At 38.1% G+C, this 21,897-nt stretch overlaps 2 protein-coding genes across 4 annotated transcripts; one reads left to right on the top strand and one right to left on the bottom strand.

Annotated features, from left to right (window-relative positions):
- Window positions 1-1,018: 1,018 nt before the first annotated feature.
- On the bottom strand, window positions 1,019-7,659 carry LOC135100647 (uncharacterized transmembrane protein DDB_G0289901-like). The gene is made up of 5 exons (XM_064003736.1): window positions 7,510-7,659; window positions 3,190-4,079; window positions 2,722-2,849; window positions 1,351-1,486; window positions 1,019-1,188 (listed from the first exon to the last, which is right to left on the bottom strand). Exons 1-5 carry the CDS (start codon window positions 7,520-7,522, stop codon window positions 1,063-1,065), a joined length of 1,293 nt encoding a protein of 430 aa, XP_063859806.1. The 5' UTR covers window positions 7,523-7,659; the 3' UTR covers window positions 1,019-1,062.
- A 385-nt stretch (window positions 7,660-8,044) lies between these two features.
- Window positions 8,045-20,393, top strand: LOC135100648 (transmembrane protein 248-like). Of its 3 annotated transcripts, XM_064003739.1 has the most exons (7): window positions 8,046-8,199; window positions 11,143-11,295; window positions 11,662-11,935; window positions 13,183-13,322; window positions 13,795-13,929; window positions 14,193-14,333; window positions 14,625-20,393. In XM_064003739.1, exons 2-7 carry the CDS (start codon window positions 11,143-11,145, stop codon window positions 14,640-14,642), a joined length of 861 nt encoding a protein of 286 aa, XP_063859809.1. In that variant the 5' UTR covers window positions 8,046-8,199; the 3' UTR covers window positions 14,643-20,393. The 3 variants fall into 3 exon arrangements, with proteins under 3 accessions (XP_063859807.1, XP_063859809.1, XP_063859808.1); XM_064003737.1 differs by lacking the exon at window positions 14,625-20,393 and having other exon boundaries at window positions 8,045-8,199; window positions 14,193-14,618; XM_064003738.1 differs by lacking the exon at window positions 14,625-20,393 and having other exon boundaries at window positions 8,060-8,195; window positions 14,193-14,618.
- The last annotated feature ends 1,504 nt before the right edge of the window (window positions 20,394-21,897 follow it).

The raw sequence follows: 21,897 nt of genomic DNA, 5'->3' as shown, positions 1-21,897 counted from the left end.
TATATATATATATATATATATATATATATATATATATATATATATATATATATATATATATATATATATATATATATATATATATTAACTATTTTCTTATACCTTTTACTATTTTCACACTGTTTTTTTTTTATATTCTATCCTTATTATTTCTTGTTCCGACTTTTCTTCACCTCTTACTGATTTGCAATGTTTATGCAATTTTATACCATTTACTGACTTCTAAATAGGCAAGCCTCACAAATAATCAAACCCTAGACTGACTGAACACTTTTATTGATCAAAATAGCGTCCATCTATTTTATTTATTTATTTTCATCTTTAGTAGTCCCTCAAAACCCACAACTAGGACGTAAAACTCATGAGCTTTCGCTTTTTTTTCTTCTTTACATTAAGTACATAAAGCTGTAAATCGGAGACTATGAGTAAAGGAAAAATATATTGAGAAGAGATTGTGCTTCACTACATATAAACTATTTCAGTGAATATTTATAGCTCTTTTTCTTCCCCTTTGAGTATAACGTAGACAATTTCCTCCAAATTGGCTGTGCCTGTGAAATGCAATAAGCAGGCCAATACCGGATACCAGCATACATTATACTAATTGCTCTTAGATTGCTTTTCCAAAAAATACTTCCACTATATCAATCCATTCACCAGTCTTCCCGTTTAGTATCAATACATTCATCCTTTCAATCTCCTTCAGTTCTCAGTCACTCCGTTTTATTTTCTATTTCAATTAAGCCCCACTTTTAATTTCCTATAGCAGCTCTCACATTTTAGTAACGCGAAGTTTACTTCCTTCAAAATTAACCACGTGACACATTTTCCAGCCCAAATCTGACCATCTATTGCACGGTGGCATCCAGGCTCAGGAAAGATCAACTAATGCCTTCTTGTAGTTTTACTCTTCATCCACATGGTCTGTGTTACAATCTCTGATACTTTTCCCTTAAACTCTGCTAGCTGGTCCATTCACATTCTCTGTAATATCAAATTCAGGATAAGAAAAAACTAATGAGACATTTTTTTTTACTTAAATCTTTCCATTCACCACAATGTTTAGATAATGCCAATCTTGTTGGCAACATCAAGGGCATCGTAGTCAGGGGCAAGTTTCACATACGCCTTCTTCAGTCCATCGGGCCTGTGAAGCGTGTTGACACGAGCAGCATCGATCTCATACAACTGAAAAGAAATTTATAAATCAGCATACAAATACAGAAAAACTGCTTTACTGTAAATTACTAAAACTAAGGAGAGTATATACAACATTATTTCATGGCTTATAATTTTCATATCTCCTAATATAAAACCAGATAATTTTAACCATGAGTAAGAGCTACTAACTTTCTTCACAGCAGACTTGATCTGGTACTTGTTAGCAAGACGGTCAATGATGAAGACAAGGGTATTGTTGTCCTCAATCTTCTTCATGGCAGACTCAGTTGTAAGAGGGTACTTGATGATGTTGAAGGCATCCAGTCTATTAGGAAACAGGTGAGAGAGAACATGTAAACAAAATATGGGAACTGGAAAATGCAGAATTGTAAGCCTGTGTATAGTAAAAATATTGGTATCTAATTAGTGAGGGTTTTTCTAGCTAGAAGTTCCTCCCTGATAGATTTACAGGGAAGAACAGTTTAAATACTAATGTGAGATAATGGTAAACAGAACCTAGAGGAAGTATATGACTTGGTATACAGGGAAGTGCTTTGGGATGTTCTTAAATTCATGGTGTAGGAAGACAAATGCTGGAAGGAATTAAGGCTTTTTATAAGGATGCAACTGCATATGTAAAAGTGGAACGAGAGCTTAGAGTATTTCACTTTTATGAACAGAAGCAAGATAGGGATTTGTTATGTCTCTGTGGTTGCTTAATGTTTTAGTGTCCTGCTGCAAAGGGAGAGATGAAAGGTAAAATAGGAAATGGCGCAAAACTAACAGAATGAGTGGGATGGACTGTTTGTTTGCTGATGATGCTTAAGGAATAATTTTCTCATGCCAACAATGATGTCTGGATCAGAGACCTGGAAGTGGAATGTGGCACAACAAGCAAGACGACATGCTGTGGAAATGAGTTATCATTTCCAGTTATCATGTGAACTGACAAGATGAGAGGGTGATCACAAAGGTGTGTACAAGATAAAGTGTATGCGAATGAAAATGAAGATGTCAACAAAGGCTACTTGATATATGGAAGGGGAGAGTGGAGAAGCAGATACATGAAAGGTGTCAATAGAAGCCAAGCACTAGAACAAGCAAGAAGGGAATATTTGTTAAGCAAGCTGCAGACATTCTATCACAGCTCTCCCTTGTGACAGGCGGAGGGAGTGATGAGTCTGACAGATATATAGATAGAGAGAATGGTGAAGTTAGCTGCTGAAGAAGGCAAATAGGTAACAATAACTGATTTCATGGCTTCAAGGATATAATAGTACCAACAGATGTTGAAGACAAATAGGTACTAATTGCTAATTTCAAGGTTACAAGAAAATAATAGTAACAACAAAATGGTCAGTAATAATTATCTGGCATTTCTTTAGCTTTGGGACCCCTTCTTTATGAGAGAGAGAGAGAGAGAGAGAGAGAGAGAGAGAGAGAGAGAGAGAGAGAGAGAGAGAGAGAGAGAGAGAGAGAGAGAGAGAGAGAGAGAGAGAGAGAGAGAGAGAGAGAGAGAGAGAGAGAGAGGTTGTCATGTCAGAGCAATAACCAACATACTTGCTCTTCCTTGGGACTGAGCGGCGAGGGTACTTGGGGTTGCGTGGCAGCCTCAGGGTCTTGGGGCGACGGAAACGAACAGTAGTTCTGATTTTCTTCACTCTGGTGCCATGAGCACCCTTCACAATCTGTGGGGAGGTGACAGATACATCAGCTATACCCCCTAATTCTAATGATGATGCACAAATACTATAAATTAACTGTGCATTTGGATGAGTCTTCAAAGTCACAGTTAAACAATCCTCCTAGTTTTTTTTCCCCAGAAAACCTGATATTCTAAGCAATCTTGATAAAATCCCTAAATTCTGCAGCTTTTGGGAAAAAAAAAAAAAAAAAAAAAAAAAAAAAAAAAAAAAAAAAGGTGATCTACAAAATGAGTATCATACCCTCATACCACCAGCCTGTTGAATATTACATCTGAGAAGGTTAATTTTGGATTGGAAAAGAAACCAAAAGATGATAGCATACCTTGAGAGCCACCCTCACAGCCTTCTTTACTGCAACCTTCTTGCCAGTCTTGGTCTTCACTCTCTTGTCTTTGGAGGCTCCCATGGTCAACTTCTTCACTCCGACCTTAGGACGAGCAGCTCCCTTAGCCACAGGTTTCTTTCCAACAGCTCCCTTACCAGCAGGCTTCTTGGCTGCACCCTTGGCACCAGCCTTGCCAGCAACTGCTCCCTTAGCTCCTGCCTTCTTCGGGGCTGCCTTCTTAGGAGCTGCTGCTCCACTGGCTTGTTTCTTGGCAGCAGGCCCCTTGGCAGCAGATCCTGCTGGCCTCTTGGTTCCTGTTGTTGGTTTAGTGCCTGCTCCCTGCTTGGCACCAGCAGCTGCCTTGGTGCCAGTTGCCTTGGCTCCCTGTTTCTTGGCTCCAGCAGCTCCAGCACTCTGTTTGCCTCCAGCTTTTCCTGCACCTGCTGCAGCCTTGGGTCCAGTGGCTCCAGTTTTGCTGCCACCCTGCTTGCCTCCAGCAGCTGCTGCAGGCTTTCCTCCAGTGGCTCCAGCCTTTCCTCCAGCAGCTCCAGTCTTTCCACCAGCAGCTGCAGCAGGCTTGCCTCCAGCAGCATTCTGTTTGCCTCCGGTAGCTCCACCCTTTGCAGCAGCAGCAGGCTTTGCACCAGCAGCAGCAGGCTGCTTGCCACCAGTGGCTCCACCTTGCTTGCCACCAGTGGCTCCACCTTGCTTCCCACCTCCACCAGCAGCAGCAGCAGGTTTGGGTGCAGCTGGCTTTCCACCTGCAGCTCCAGCTGGCTTGGCTCCAGATCCAGTTGACTTTCCACCAGTGGCTCCAGCAGCGGGCTTGCTCTCAGACCCGCCTGCTGACTTGCCCCCAGTCGCTCCTGTTGCAGGCTTTTTATCTTCTGAAATGTAAAATTGAATTTTATGATATTCATGAAAAAGTTGTCATTTCACTACAAATCAAAGAAATTCTTTTAGTCAAATCTAACATGATATTCATTATTTTAACTCCCTTAGACAAATAAGCACAACATGGAAGCCTCCACTTAAGCAGCAAAGTTTTGGTTCCTGTCACATATTAGAGTGGATATAGGACTGCTTAAGTCAATGGAAAGGATGATAAAAAGACATAGACATAATCCTTAAAGAGTTACCAATCAGACTGGGACACAGAAAAAGGTTTGCAGCTCTCAGAAAAAGGTTTGCAGCTCTCAAATAAAGGTAGATGTCTAGAACATTGTAATCTGGTCCCTCATGCAGAAAAAAAAAAAAAAAAAATAAAATAAATAAATAAATATATATATATATATATATATATATATATATATATATATATATATATATATATATATATATATATATATATATATATATAAAGACTGGGATGACAAGTGAGCATAGACATTACAAATGTATTGCACAAGGACTGTCATGTGTAGGCATACAGGTTTCTTGTACTTTCCAGTAAATTTAAAGAATTATATCCATCAGTCTGGTGGACAAAACTTTTTTTTGCAAGTTTAGAGAAAATTCCAGTATTTCTAGGTAATAATAAGATCACACTGCTCTATACAACAAAACCTGAGCCTCAGGAGACAATTTTTTTTTTTTTTAACCTTAACATTGTGGTATATCAAATTCTTTGCCCAATGAGCAGCAGCAATTCTTGGCCATCCCATCAGATACATCCTTTCATGTTGAATGTTCTCAATTCTGTATGTATGTACTGGAAATGCTGCTAGCCATTTTTTTAAATCTTATTCATACTGTTCCAGACTGCCACTGCAGTCTTTCTGAGGCAACTGTCTGGAGTGCCATACAGCCTCACTTGACATTAAATCACTGCCCACTGAGTGATGCTGCATGTGATACATGCATGTGGCACCGAGATGAGTGACCTCAAAATGCCAGAGTGGAATAATTAATGCTGACTGGTTTCTTTGAATGAAGACAATGCTGCTGGCCAATAATAATAAATAAATAAGTAAATAAATAAATAAATAAATAAATAAATAAATAAATAAATAAAATAATAATAATAATATAAAAAAAAATTTAAAAAAATAAATAAAAACACTTATTTATTTCAGCTGCTTAACTGGCAAAGTAAGGTGTTTTAAGAATTCACTTGGTTTGGTTAGGTCAGGCTTAATTTAATTTAGTTAGCACATTCTGACAGACCAGTGAAACTGTTCCTAGCAAGGGATGAAAAGTGACTGGTTCTTTACTCCTAATGAGGGATGAAAATGACTTGTTCTTTGTCTCTAATGAGGGATGAAAGTAAGTGGTTCAGAGTAACTGCACGTGTGTGTTATCTGTGATGATGAATTAGGCTGAATTTGGAGTAGTTTGCGTTAATTTATTACTCATTCTTTTCATCCCTCAACTTTAAATGGGCAAGGAATTTAATATTTGCAAATATCGCATTCAAGATGGTGCTTCCTTTTTTTTTCAACAGTTGCACATTTGGGTAATATGAAGATAGACTTAGCCTACAGTTTTTGAGACAATGACTATTTATTTCTGGGCAATATATAATGCTTTTTCAAATCAAGATAGTTTTCTTTGCCAGAAACTACAAGTGGCTTCTTTTAACTTTGAAATAAGCTAACCATAACCTAATCTAAACTAAACTTAGCCTATCAAACTCTGCCCAGAAACAGTCAGTGCCTTTAATTAGGATCCAATCGAGCCACAGCAGACAGCACAATGCTCACAGCCCTGGGCCCGTGAGGCCAGGCAGGGACTCTCAAACACTCAAAGGCTGAGGGTGCAATGCAGAAGTATATCTCCATAATATCGATGCATTAATGTATTGGACTATAGACTTAAATAGCACATATCATTCAAATAAAGATTTGGTAATTGTCTAGAGTCCTTACCGGGCCTTATTACTGGTCTATTCACTTCAATTCTTTTACACATACCTTCACATGCACCTAAAACATCATTTTAAAGTGGGGGACAAATGCCCCCTTCCCTCTAGTCCAGCAAAATTGGGGACATGTGGGAAGGCGGGGTTTTTGGGTGGGGGAGACATAAATCAGCGAGCGATTTTTGGCCTTTCCACTGCCCCTGTAGGTTAGGTTAGGTTAGGTTAGGTTAGGTTATGTTTGTTAGGTTAGGAGCTTCAGGTCCAGTGCAGCATCACTCGCTCACAAACACCTCATCCAAAACCAATAGATGATTGATTCTATGTTTACTTTTTTAAAAACACCATTCAACACCAAGTATGGATCTTTCTATATAGTTAAAACGTATCCAATACCGTAACCTAACCTAACCTAACCTACAGGGGCAGTGGAAAGGCCGAAAATCGCTCGCTGATTTATGTCTCCCCCACCCAAAAACCCCGCCTTCCCACATGTCCCCAATTTTGCTGGACTAGAGGGAAGGGGGCATTTGTCCCCCACTTTAAAATGATGTTTTAGGTGCATGTGAAGGTATGTGTAAAAGAATTGAAGTGAATAGACCAGTAATAAGGCCCGGTAAGGACTCTAGACAATTACCAAAGATTTATCATGTATCAAAAATGAACAAACAATAACACAACTTTCCAAACTCCTGTCTTTCATCTAATATCTAAAAATAAAAATCTGTAAGAAAGAATGGAAGATATATATTGAAAAAAATGTAAACACAAGGAAATAATTAGCCATGACACATGAGTAAGGAAAATAAACAATACAACCTACAAATTAAGAGCAAACACCACTGTAAAACACAGGAAATATCAGTATGAACAGAAAATATACCTTATGAAATGCAATGTTATGTTTTAACATGGTCTGACCCAACTGAAGAGGTTAGCTTGATTATGTTTAATACATACTTAACTTTGTTAGCTCAATAAATAGTTAGCTTAGGTTTAGGTTATCTTACTACAAGGTAAGCTCAAGTTAGGCTACCTCCTCCTAACCTGACATGACATAACCCACCTGAAGTAGTTTATGTTCATGTATTTTCACCATAACAAATAATTCAACATTAACACGGGTGCGGCTTTCCTTTCCTTCTTCATTTCCCATCACACACATTCAAACAAATAAGTCAAGACAAACACACACCGTCACATCTGCACCGCTAGGATAGGGCAGATGAGGGAAGCTTAATTAATTTTTCCCGCTGCCAAAACCCTACCAGTACTCATCTTCCATCGCTTCTCACACGTGACTCACATAACTTGCTCTATTTACCGCTATTCAGACAAATGTCTGTCCTCTCACGCCATTTAAGACAACATTCACACCTAAACCTTTAACTTTATGTACCTGGAACACCATTAATTAGACTAACTACGGGTTAAAAATAAGAAAAACTGCGGAGACTCACTTTTGGGCGGCATGGTGAGTATTGCTACTCGAGGAAGGGACACAAACCAAAATGGCTGGAAACAACTGAGGCTCTCCTTGCGCACAGTCACTCACCGGTAATAACATCCTGTTATCTCACAATATTCACATGCTGTTTGTGAGAAAGATAATTGGGTGTAATTTAGATATATTTTTTTATAGAAAAAAAATATATATGGTCAAAATTGGAATAAGGCAAGTTTTGGATTCTGAACTTTTTTTTTTTTTTTTGTGGAGGGAAAGAAAGAAAAGAAAATGCTAATAATCAAAACTGCGTGTTGTGCCTGTTATAAGAATACATAAAAAAGTAATGTGATAATGGAAAAAAGTGACAGCTCTCAGGGTAAACCATTAATAACAGATCAAAACGCAGGGGAAAAATGAATAACAAGAGGCTAAAGAAATAGCAACCAATTGAAGCAGGAACGAATGAGCAGTACCTAATAAACTTCTAAACATACATTTATGAAATAAAGAACAACTGTAAGATAAATTAAGAGCAGAACTATGGAAGTCTAAGCCGCGTTAGGGGATCGGGACGTGGGATCTTGACAACAACATAAACAGTGACACGTTGCAAGTCCCGAGGGTTGGCCAGTCAGCGACTTGCAAAGGGATTTTTGGGGCACCACCGCGGCCAAAACAACACACGGGAGGCACAGTTTAGTAGGTATGATGTGCTGTCATTGATGAAGTGTGTTAGTGCAATGGCGAGGTGACAGGAGTGCGAAGAAGGAAGGGAGCCGCTTTAGGGAAAGTGACGATCTGATAAGGCTCCCTTACATCATAATAAGGGAGCTGAAACAAACCACTAAGCCTATATGTGGTTGCCTATGTTCAGAACTTATATATCTATGTTCCCCTATCATACCTATGCTTATACTTGTCTAGTCTTCCCTCTCCAGAAAGTTCCCCATTCCGGCACTCGTGGAGATGTGTGGTCCGTGTGGTCCCGATGTAAAAAAATCGGCGCAGACGAGAGAATCGTCCCAGCGACAAAATTGTCCCAAACCCAGTTGTTTATACATTGTAATGTGATATATATAACATAACTTCATCAGTTTAATTGATCTGTCAAACAAAAAAATATTATTTTAGGAGAGGACCATAATGCTCTACGCATTTAGAAGTATTGCTTTTTATTATTTCTATTGATACTAACAAACTTAATACTTACATGTCAGTTAGAATTAAGGTTGAAGAATATCATGCAATGTATATCAACTTCTGGAAACTTGTTAAAGCAAAAAAAGAAACAATGTAAAAAGTTAATGAGCTGATGCATCCCTGCACAACACCCTCCCCCTCCAAGTGCATGAGTCACTGCTGGCTGGCTGTGGGAGCTGTGCGGGTCAGGGCAGGGTTAACCATTAGAGGAATCAGAATACTTATTTGTTTGAAGTTCTCACCTAATTATGAAAGGAAAAAAATAAAACAAAACAAGGGTTAGGTTAGGTTAGCGAGAACTTCAATAAGTATTTTGATTACCATAATGACTAACCCCACCCTGCCCTGCACAGCTCCAGCAGCCATCCACCAGTGACTCTCAAGCACTCAAAGGGGGATAATGTAGCATGAGGATGTGTCAGTTCATGATTTTTTTTTCTTTCTTTCTTTCTTTCTTTTTTTTTCTTTTTTCTTCTTCTTTTTCTTCTTCTTCTGGAAGTTGATATATATTGCATGATATTCTACAACCTTAATTCTATCTGACATGTAAGTATTAACCTTGGGAGAAGAGGCTAAGGTTATCTCCATATTTCCCCTTGCTTCTTCTCATTAAGAGTTATAGGTCTCTGAAATTCTCTTCCTGTGGAAGTGATATCTGCACAATCTGTCCGGGCCTTTAAACGTCTCCTTGAACATTGTCTTGGTCCTTGTCTCTATGAGTTTTGTTTAATGCATTTTTGTTCTGTGCTGCATCTATCATTAGCCAACAACTTCATTGTTTTTTTCTTGAACTTCTTAAGCTATTATGGTTGGAAGATGCAGTAGAGACTAGGGAGGGATGTGGGACTCATCAAGGTAAGGTAAGGTAAGGTTAGGTTAGATGAGGTTAGGACAGGTTACATTAGGTTAAATCAGTTTAGGTCAGGTAAGGTTAGGTTAGGTCAGGTTGGGTTAGGTTAGGATTGCCTTCTTTTAAGCTGTCATCCATTCAAGTATCCTAAAATGACTATTTCCTTGTTCTATGCTCATAAACCCTGCTTCTCAACAAGTCCACAAGGTCATACAGGTATGTATGAAGAAGAGGCAAAATGAAGTATTTCTGGCATGTTGTAAGCTCAAAATCATCTATAATTTATAAAACTAATAATGAATATCATAGTTTTGTATACTCAAAATTGACCAATAAAAATTATAGACATTCTAGTCATCCTATAGAAACCTAGCCTAATCAAACTAACCTAACCTATAAAGTAACCTAACGTAGCAGACCTTCCACTGGGACAATTTTATTGAGATGTTAAGGGCTGTGTGTTCCACCTCTCCAATAGGGAAAATCCACCACTGTGCATGTGCACTGGGATGATTTTTGCTGTGCCAACATTTTTACAACTCCTGCCATGTCTTGCAGGTGTGAGTTGCTAGTTATGCATATTCCTTGCAGTATTATCATGTTGTGCAAGTGAGGATCTCTCTCTCTCTCTCTCTCTCTCTCTCTCTCTCTCTCTCTCTCTCTCTCTCCTCTCTCTCTCTCTCTCTCTCTCTCTCTCTCTCTCTCTCTCTCTCTCTCTCTCTCTCTCTCTCTCTCTCTCTCTCTCTCTCTCTCTCTCTCTCTCTCTCTCTCTCTCTCTCTCTCTCTCTCTCTCTCTCTCTCTCTCTAGACAAGAGATATGATCACTACATTGCTAGGCAGGCATAGTGTGTGTGTGTGTGTGTAGAGAGAAAGAGAGAGAGAGAGAGAGAGACACACACACACACACACACACACACACACACACACACACACACACACACACACACACACACACACACACACACACACACACACACACTATGGCCATCTAGCAAAATAAAAGTTGTTATTATTTTCTGTCTGGAGAGAGAGAGAGAGAGAGAGAGAGAGAGAGAGAGAGAGAGAGAGAGAGAGAGAGAGAGAGAGAGAGAGAATCATTGCTTACCCAGTGTGGTAAATGCAAGGAAATTGTGTAACTGCCAACTCAGTCCTGTTGGATGCGGCCTGGGACCACATGGACCACATGTCTCCATGAGTGTCCCCTGTTCATTCTGCATTAGCAATCTGATGTCCAAGTCTATTCTTGCCATAATGCCCTACTTGGACAGCCTATTTTAGTTCGTTTCTTTTTTTTTCTTATTTTTATTTATTTTTATTTTATTATTATTTTTTTTTCACTAGAGGAGCACTGGCCAAGGGCAAATAAAAGAAAAAAAAAGATCCACTCCCCCAAAGAACCATATGGATTACTCAGAATTGGAGAATAAGTGCCTTGAAATCCCTGTCTTGAAAGATTATCTCCCTCATGGATATTACTGGAAATTCATTGCTTCACCCTTAATTGATGTTTGTTGCATTATCTACCTTCACCAATCTTTACCCACCACAACCATTTCTCAGACAAGTCATTTTGTATCAACCTGTCATGTATTACAGATGGCAGTGTGTAGCAATGCAAGGGAGTGTGTGGGCAACAGGCCGCCATTGGTGGTGTTCACAGCAAGCATTGCCGTGTTTGCTGTAGCATTAGTTGGTGTGTCTCTCTACCTTCAGAGCCACAAGACTCATATTCTAAATCCAGACATAAAGGTGAGATGATGATTAGGTGCCTTTCAGTATGAGTGATTATAAGTGACATATATTCAGGCTCCAGAATTAAAGTTACTGTATAGTCTACAGTATTGTATTCACTGTGTAAGAAACACAGATGTAATTCATCAATTTATAATTACTTATCATATTTAACTTGCATGCAGAATATTCAAGGCCTAGCAGTGTGAGAACCAGTGACAATTTTGTATTTTTCTTGCAGCAGTTTTACAGTACCAGTGAAAATTGCAATTATGCAGTGCAAATTATATTAAACAACTAGTTTTAGACAAGTAGATCTTAACATATTAGCATTGTATATCTCATAGGTAGATAGAAAATACTGAAACATTCCTCTCACAACAGGATTGGAACAGCTTCTTCACAACCTTATCTGGTATGGAGATCTGCTTCCCCAATAAGGACACCCAACCTGGGTCTGCCCATATCATGAAGCGAGAGGTACTTGAGTCTGAAGACCCAGCCACCACCACTTCTCTGCCTGAAACTAACTCAACTGATGTAGAGAACAATGTTACCCTGAGTGTGTTGGCAGATGTGCATGTGGAGAAAGCTGGTGTGACGCTCTTTGGGGTAAATCTCCACTCTTCCCTCCCTGCCAGACATCTCGGCTTTAACAGTAAGTTACAGAAACATACAGACAAATAGTAGACATAACTACAGAACAATGCTGTCTTTGGTCTGTTTGATTTCAACAAGAGATTATAAAAATCTGAAATATCTTACTGGGGGATGTGTATTCTTGAGTATGTATATGGGATGTATTGTAAGTTCAGTGTTGCCTTGCTATTTGCAGGGCTTACATTCCAGAGCCTGTCATGAATAGCAAAAATATGTGAATCCAGGAAACCACATTTACAAGACTTAGAAATATCTATGTTTATAGTTTAAGCCATAAAATATATGTCTCACACTAATTAAGTGGATTTAAAATTTACTTTAACATGAGAAACAATTATTATAAATGTTCTACATGATGTTTTAATAAGAAAATTCAGTACACTGTAAAATGAAAGGAGACTAAACTGACAGTAGACCCTTGATATAACGAACTTCTGTTTACCAGATTTTGGGTATAATGCCCCCTTTAAGGCTGGTACCTTCCCCCTCCCCCTCTCTCTCTCTCTCTCTCTCTCTCTCTCTCTCTCTCTCTCTCTCTCTCTCTCTCTCTCTCTCTCTCTCTCTCTCTCTCTCTCTCTCTCTCTCTCTCTCTCTCTCTCTCTCTCTCTCTCTCTCTCTCTCTCTCTCTCTCAACTTATCTGAGAGAGAGAGAGAGAGAGAGAGTGTTGCATCATTGGCCATTGTCAAGGTCACTGGTTCACACATCCACAACTTTCTCTCTCTCTCTCTCTCTCTCTCTCTCTCTCTCTCTCTCTCTCTCTCTCTCTCTCTCTCTCTCTCTCTCTCTCTCTCTCTCTCTCTCTCTCTCTCTCTCTCTCTCTCTCTCTCTCTCTCTCTCTCTCTCTCTCTCTCTCTCTCTCAATATAGCAAATTTTTGTCTTTAGTGATCCATCCATCCCCCCCATATATGTCATATGTGTTCATTATATTGAGGATTTACTAATTTATGATATTTCAAAGAATAAAGGGTCTTTGGGCTGAAATACTGAGCTGGTGGTGACATCTGGTAACTATAAAAACTCCCCATTAGTTAGGTTAGGTTAGGGAAAAATCCACAAATACACAAAACTGTGAATACACAGGGAACACTGTGTATGGAGTGAGTAAGAGGTAATTGAATGGAGTGAAAGGTCTTTATAAGAATGCAAAGTTGATGGAGAAATGAGTTTTGGCGTACAAGAGGATATGAGACAATAATGTTTAATAAAAAAATTTGCAATTCCTATGTATTTTCTTTATTGACAGGAGATCCCAGTGCTTTAGAAATGACCATATCATTGGTGCCCAAGAGTGCCAAGAACTGGACAGCTTGCATAATGATGTCTGGCCCAGCTCATTTACTGCCAGACTCCCCAATCAGGCCTGTGAACTGTTCAGTACATCAGGTGAGGCTTCCTTCTGAATTGTGCTCTTCTTACCAGCCATATAACCATATTACTTTTTTTTCTCTCTCTCTCTCTCTCTCTCTCTCTCTCTCTCTCTCTCTCTCTCTCTCTCTCTCTCTCTCTCTCTCTCTCTCTCTCTCTCTCTCTCTCTCTCTCTCTCTCTCTCTCTCTCTCTCTCTCTCTCTCTCTCTCTCTCTCTCTCTCTCTCTCTCTCTCTCTCTCTCTCTCTCTTATTTTCATGAGCTTAAATTAGTTCACTTTAGGGCAATGGCCACTACACCACTAGACCTCTTAGGGAAAAGATGAAGATAACCCTAGCCATTTCTTTCTGTGAACAACAATCATTTAACTTATTCCACACATCTTTACCACTTTGACCATTGTGTTTTCAACTTTACTGTCAGTAAGCTGAGAAGTCTTTTCATACTTTCCTATTTTACTCTTACCTCCATGTCTCTTTTCTTCCTGCAAGAGCCCTGAGCCACCTGTTGAGGTGGAGCTGGCCAAGCCATGGCTGGTACAGGAGAGTTTTGGATGGTGCAGCAATGGAGTGAGTGGCAACCTCCTAGTGGCTCCTCAACATGAACTTAGTGTCTATCTCTCAGAGGTTAGTTTTTCACTGATTAGTGTGTAGAACATTTGCATAATAATAATGCATATAGAACTCTGTGCCTCTGCTCTATCACTTATCATTCCCTTCAGAAAAAAATTGACATCTCTTCCCTTTGTGTTTGACATGCCATGTTGCACATTGTTATAGTGTCAGAGTATATTTCAGAGAATGGTAACAAAGGTATTTTAGGGGACTCCACTAAGAGTCACAGAGTTAAATAAACCCTTCAAATCTTATTAAAAAATACGGTGTTTCAGGGTGATGTGACGTTGATCCAGATTCACATCCTATACACCACCTGTCTGCTGTTTGTTATGATGTTGTTCTTGCTCTTCTACCTGGGTTGTGGCAAGCGCTGGATCTTCAGGAGTAAGATAGTTGTACAGTCACCAGACAAGGTAAATTCTTGGATCTTGGTGGGGGACACTTGAAACATTTCATAGTGGATATTTGCCATTTACTATCATGCATTCTGGAAAAAAAAAGAATGAAAACTTGCAGAATGATCAATCACAACCATACATAATTGCATGATATTGTTAGAGAACTCAGTCACAGTTTTAAATCTTAAAGATAATATTGATCTTTTAAAAGTTAGTCTGAAACAAAAGTCAGATAACAGTTTTCTTCCTTAGAGTCAGCTTTGCAATCAGCTCTGATAAAGGCATGAAAAAAAGGCTTACTTCCAGGTACCATTGCATCCTTAGTTTGTGGTGCACTGTAAAGGCAGTGGCAATTGTGATCATAGCAGCAGCAGCAGCAGCAGCAGCAGCAGCAGCAGAAGTGGTACCAGTGGTAGAAGCTGCTATGGTCTGTCCATGGTCCATCCCTAAAGCTAAGGCTGAGTATATACCAGTGTGAATATAGGTTATTTTATTTATTGTTCATTCAACACCAAAACCACAAGTATTTGTATATGAATTTGGTTGATGTATAATTAAATGTAAATATGTCATATTTCACAATACACTCCACTAGGTGCATAATATTGACATGTGATGGACAGCGTAGCAGCCTGTCTACCCACATATTTGTTGGTATATGCATTAGTTTGAAAGAAGGTCATGAGAGCTGAGAGCATCCACAGCTTTAAATTAAATCAGATAATAGTGTGTATGGAGACAGGACAGTTCAAACATAGCTCATTTCCTGGATGCTACAAACAGGTAAATACACTCAATTCTTGCATTAGTTTATGGATTATTATTATGGATTTGTCAGGCATTCCTATTCTGTACTGCCACATAAGTTTTCATGATTTTATGAATCTCCATGCAAGCATTCTCTCTCTCTCTCTCTCTCTCTCTCTCTCTCTCTCTCTCTCTCTCTCTCTCTCTCTCTCTCTCTCTCTCTCTCTCTCTCTCTCTCTCTCTCTCTCTCTCTCTCTCTCTCTCTCTCTCTCTCTCACTCTCTCTCCATACTTCAGTTTAGTGCCTTATTCAAATAAACTTAGAGGTTTGTGCAACTTGGAATGTTACTAGACATCTGATTTGCTTTTAGCTCTTAAATTTACCCCTTACTTAACTGAATAAGGCAGAATGTTTTAAGAGTAACACTTAGTTCACAAGCAGAACACAATTAGACTCAGGTTACAGTTCATGAGAAGACAGTGCACATTGGCCCCCAGTGCATGCAATGCAGCAGTGCAAAGAAAAATCTACATGTGGAATTTTATGAGGTGCAAATGCTTAAGACCATATCATGTATGAGTGTCTCTCTTAATGCAAAAATATACATAAACAACAATCATGTCGGGCATTTTTACTAGTGAAATTAAAAGTACTAATTGAAAATATTCATCTATACTTTTGTTTTCTTTTGGTGGTTTTTAATTTCTCATGTAATCTTTATCTTACTGATTTACATTTTTCCTTTATGAAGTTGTAGCATTTTAGTATTCTGTATGTTTTAATTTAATATTGATACTCAGCACTCTTTGTTGTTTTCAGTTATTGTTATTTGTGCTGTATTTTGAATCTGTATTTTATATTCACTGTTCTAGCTTAAGTAAGTCCCAGTAGCTGTTTTCAGACAGTCAGTCAATCACAAGTTATTACAGTGAAGGAGAAACACTACATCACACCAACCACATGTCCAACAAGAATGTAGGTTTACTGTTACTTTAGTTATGCATATACTTCTCACATTCCACATGTATTTGTCCAAGACCCCACTGTGATTGCTATTGCTATTGCTATTCATGTAGAATCAATAATTGTAGATTTTAATTGAAGTTTCAGAAAACGAATAAATTGTTCTGAATGAACTTCTAAATTTTATAAATCAAAAGAATATTCATCTTTGATGTACCTCACAGTTAATAACTAAGTGAAGAAAGATACCATGCTTGTTTTGGTAGTTTTGACATAAGAATTCAAGAGCACATTGCCAGCATTCCTAGTCATTTACAGTTTTGTTCATGATAGTCATGCAGCAAGATGTGGATTGTAGACAACTACCACTATATTCCTTGCCCTTTGTAAAAGTCAGCTGAAGGGAATTTAGCCAAGAGATAGTGGCTTATTTCTGTATTTATATTCCTACTTTGTGATGAGATGAGGCATGTCCTCTGCTTTGCTACACCTTTTAAGGGGGATCTCAGCCTAGTGTACAGATAAACATCTAGATTTAGATAAGTGTAGCAGGTTAAGTTGAAGTCAGTTTTGGAAATGAGAGAACTAGGTGGAATATTCTGTTGTAGCACTGTATCAGTTTATATATATATATATATATATATATATATATATATATATATATATATATATATATATATATATATATATATATATATATATATATATATATATATATATATATATAGATCTATTATCTGTATATCTACATCCTCATTTCCATAACAGAGAAGTCTTCATCTTTACCTGCTCCAGCAATACCTCATTGTTTGGTCAAAGCCTCACCAGTCACCTCTCTCCTTTTAGTGTTAATCCACTCTTTATTCATTTTACTGATGTTCTCCATCTCACATTTTGCCATTTAGTCTCAACCTTGTAATTTCTCATAGACTCATTCCCATTCATTGTTATCACTCATCCAAACCATTTCAATGTGCAACACTGCTCACTCAGTCACTCCACAATTTATTCCCTTCACTGTTTCACCAAATTTGTCACACATCCATATTGCTCTCTCAATCACCCTCAGTGCACATGCTGACAACTGTTATGCTGCATTTCATGTCGGCTTTAGGTTTGGTTTGGGATTCTTTTGCTGAATCCTTAAAATAACAATTTTACTTGAAAATTCTTCACTGTTTAATACACACTGTCATTGCAATAAAATACCATGTTGAATAAGTTTGTCTTATTTGTGGAGATGGTTATCAGTTTAACTAATTTTCTGATTTATTTATACAAAAGCTAGTAATCAGTACTTCATTTATACTCTGCACATGGAATGAAGCAGCAATGTTATCCAACTCAAGACCTGTTTCCATGTTCCTAATTGTTTCATTCAGTGAATCATAAGGATCTGCAATGGCATTGCATTATAAGAATGAAGCTTAAATTAGGTAAGTGTAAACATAAAATTAATATACATACTTTCTCAGTCCAAAATTTTACACATATTGGCATATTTGCATCCCGATATTAAAATGTGATAAGGAAGTGAAAATGCAAAGTAAAGTGTGCTTCCTTATATGTTAGATAATTTTATTAAGAGAGGCAATCATGTTTCCTAGAATGAAGATATGGTCTTATCCCTTTTATTAACACCTGGAGAACATTTTTCTGTATATGTAGGACTATTTTACTGTATGATAACTATGCTGTACATAATATTTTATGGTTAAAACCAGTGTTTGAATTTCATTTCATTGGCTATTATTTTTGTATATAAGTTTCCTGTATTGTACCTCAGTATTCTGCAATGCTTCCTGTGTGAGAGATTCAGCCTGACCACACATTTCACAGCTGAAAGAATAAGAATACTGTCATCTTCTGTCCTGGTGCTGCAAAAGGCAACTGCGAATTCCTCCTATTTTAATTCCTACAATGAGACAAGGCACGATGTCTTAGCTGCCTCCTATTTGGCAAGATATAAATCAAGAATATTAGTAGCTTTGTTTAGTATTATCTTTTCCTATCTATAACTTTAATCTTTCAAGTCCCATGTATGTTGTATTTGATATCAGTAATTCATTGCTGTGTGGTTTAGTTTAGAGTGTGATTTGGTACCAACAGTGCACACTAACAGCAGTCACCTTCAGTGAAATTAAACTGTGGATGTTGATATGTAAAATACCCTGTTCTGTGAAGCTGTACCAGTAGTTTGCATTGGTCATCATAACCTGTGGATACTAATTTAGGCTGAAGGATCTGGTCATGTAAAAGCTACCTAGAAGGTCTCTCTCTCTCTCTCTCTCTCTCTCTCTCTCTCTCTCTCTCTCTCTCTCTCTCTCTCTCTCTCTCTCTCTCTCTCTCTCTCTCTCTCTCTCTCTCTCTCTCTCTCTCTCTCTCTCTCTCTCTCTCTCTCTCTCTCTCTCTCTCTCTCTCTCTCTCTCTCTCTCTCTCTCTCTCTCTCTCTCTCTCTCTCTCTCTCTCACACACACAAAAAAAAAAAAAACATGAACAGGATTCAGTTATATTTAAGAAACCAAGGAAAAACTTGCAAAACCTCATTGCTATAGTACATGCATTGAATTTGTCAAAGGCTTTAAGAATGTGAAGTGTACCCACCATGGGATCAGGTCAGAGTCGTTAATTTAGTGAAGGTGATAGATAGGCTAAGCATTGCACTTAATCAGGTCAGGTGGTATATCAAGCTAAACTTGGAACACTCTGCCTGTCATTTATCCCTTAAACGCAGAACAGTCTGCCTGTCATTTATCCCTATACAATTATAATGAGTAGTTATTTTTGTATGTTGGTGCACAATCTGGTACATAATGTTTTTATCTCCTTGCATGTTATCAATTATTCAAAGTGTGTAGCTTACACAGAATCATTTGGACTCCCACATCATTCATTCATGTATTTTCATTTAAAAATTCAATTGAAGTTGAGTTGTGTTGCATCATCAGGGAGGATAACCAAGATTTCTCTTTATTGTTTTCATGTCAGTCGTGTCTTTCAGGATTGGATGATGTACATCTTCCAAACTTGTTTACTTGATCTGACACTCATACTTAGCTAGATATGGAATGCCATGGGCCAATGCTGGCGATGCTTGTGACATGACTGTTCTGACTGCAAGCGATGATATACTGTTATACACATTCTCTTCCAAGGGGAGCAGTGCAGTCAAGTGGCAGCATGCCCTTGTTGCCCGGAGTGACCCACAAGTACTCAGGATGTGCATGCATCAGCTGAGCTATGTTTGAAAAAAATTGCTGGGCCAGCAACAGGCAGGATACATGAGTGACAATTGCATACATTGCGAGAGTAGTGTCGCATCCAGTGTAAACACCTTTATTTAAAAACCACTATCAGTTGGAAGCCACATGGTTTTGCATCATGTGCATCCCACATCTAGCATAGCATTGCAGCATGAACCCCACCTTTAAGGTATTAATGTTTATATGCAGAAAACACATGAATACTGTTAATAGTCCAGCAAGCTCAGGTAAATGAGGTTTAAGCTGGCTGCCCTTTAGAATTGAGGGATGAAGGACTATACTAATTTATGTAGATTGGTGAATTAATTTGATTCTCTTTTTCATAAAAAACATTTCATGGTGTCAATAATATTCTTATGCACAATTATGTGAAGCAATGTAAATTTATCCAAGTTATTGGGTACTCAAGAGGTGCCAGTGTTTCTATTCAAGTTTTGTCAGTTTCAGAGTTCCTCTTTGTCACACTCCATACACTGTGATCTGTGACTGGCAGCTGAACCTCTGAGGCACAGTGATGTATTACTTCCTAAACTGTGCATGATTAATTGCACAAATTAAAATTTTGTCAATATTTCCCATGAAAATCTTTCCAGACAAGCCTCCTGTTGAACAAAGTCACCTTAACCATTTACTTGTGCTTGGTATTATTGTCAGAGGACATTTACCAGAATGCCTGTCATCATTGCATTTCAGTGATTTTAGCCACAGAATTTGTGCCTAACATCAATAGTGCTACATGTGGTTATGATTGGTCTGTATGGTCTAAGTAATCTGGTTAAACTGCACAAAAATACTTACTATCTTATTTGATTTATAATTGACTGTAAAGATAAGTAAATGTAATATATTCATAGAATTTGGCCATGCAAGGAAGCCTGTATACATTTCCTGAGGGCCCTGTAGAAACTGTTGTGAACAAAAATTGTCATAGACAAAATGTCAGCTTGTAAGATGTTTCCATTGCCTTTTCATCTTTAAAGCATTGCCTCATTTCAATTATAGTCTGTGATTCCAGTGCCTTGTGTACATAACATATAGTTTAATATTTATTCTGTGATGTTCCATAATGTATAATGGCTTAAGTACAGATATCTATAGTTAACCTTGCATCTTTCATTTCCCTCCAAAAAGATCCTGTCAAAATAGGAGATTCTAACCAGCTATCATCTCTTAGCTTTCAGATTCTAAGCATAAATTCTGAATAGAACACAGAATAGAGTGACTGGTCATCAGGTATTGCATGCATGAGTTATCAATTCCAGTATTAACCAAGGCAGCCAACAACAGGAAATGAACCAAGTGCCACTACTCATGTTTGGGTTGGGAGGATGGAGTACACAACATAGTTCTCACAATGATGTCGATATAATGTAAGGTAAATCAGTTTTATGAGTAGAAAAGTTATATCCTCCCCCTTCTCTCTCTCTCTCTCTGAACAGCAAGACCTTACATACTTAAGATTATACTGAGTTTTAATTGTTATATTTTTTTATATTATATAACATATTTACATTACATTCATCATTAATCTCTTTATCAGTGCTTATTGGGTGCACTTGTTTGTGTGCCGTATTTGTTTGTTTTGCATTATTTTATCTTTATTTATTTATTTTTTCATCCATAGAACACTATACATTTGGATGGGTGCTGTCCCCCCCACCAAAAAAAAAAGACTACTTTTCCAGTCTCCAAATTCTTCTTCAAAGAAATTTGTAACTATTTCACTCCTTATACACTGCCCATTTGCATCAACACCTGTAGTTCCTCGTGGTAGATCATTTGGAACATATCAGTATTCTTCTTCAGTAGCTCAGAAGCAGGTATTAGTTTATTTATTTATTTATTTATTTTATCGTGACTTGCATTTTTTTTTTTTTATGTAGGAAGGACACTGGCCAAGGGCAACAAAAATCTAATAAAAAAAAGGCCCACTGAAATGCCAGTCCCATAAAAGGGTCAAAGCAGTGGTCAAAAATTGATGGATAAGTGTCTTGAAACCTCCCTCTTGAAGGAATTCAAGTCATAGGAAGGTGGAAATACAGAAGCAGGCAGGGAGTTCCAGAGTTTACCTAACTTCATAGATGCTATTTTAGCTAGAGATGAGATGTGAAGTTTCCAGTTCAGATTATAAGTAAAGGACAGACCGAGGATGTTCAGTGTAGAAGAGGGGGACAGTTGAGTGTCATTGAAGAAGAGGGGATAGTTGTCTGGAAGGTTGTGTCAAGTTGATAGATGGAGAAATTGAGTTTTTGTGGCATTGAACAATACCAAGTTTGCTCTGCCCCAATCAGAAATTTTACAAAGATCAGAAGTCAGGCATTCTGTGGCTTCCCTGCGTGATATGTTTACCTCCTGAAGGGTTGGACGTCTATGAAAAGACGTGGAAAAGTGCAGGGTGGTATCATCAGCGTAGGAGTGGATAGGACAAGAAGTTTGGTTTAGAAGATCATTAATGAATAATAAGAAGAGAGTGGGTGACAGGACAGAACCCTGAGGAACACCACTGTTAATAGATTTAGGAGAAGAACAGTGACCGTCTACCACAGCAGCAATAGAACGGTCAGAAAGGAAACTTGAGATGAAGTTACAGAGAGAAGGATAGAAAC

Source organism: Scylla paramamosain, chromosome 5 (genome assembly GCF_035594125.1).
Source record: "Scylla paramamosain isolate STU-SP2022 chromosome 5, ASM3559412v1, whole genome shotgun sequence".
In the NCBI taxonomy this organism is placed as follows: domain Eukaryota; kingdom Metazoa; phylum Arthropoda; class Malacostraca; order Decapoda; family Portunidae; genus Scylla; species Scylla paramamosain.
Note: the sequence above shows the minus strand (reverse complement) of the source record. Positions and strands in the feature narration are given on the sequence as shown.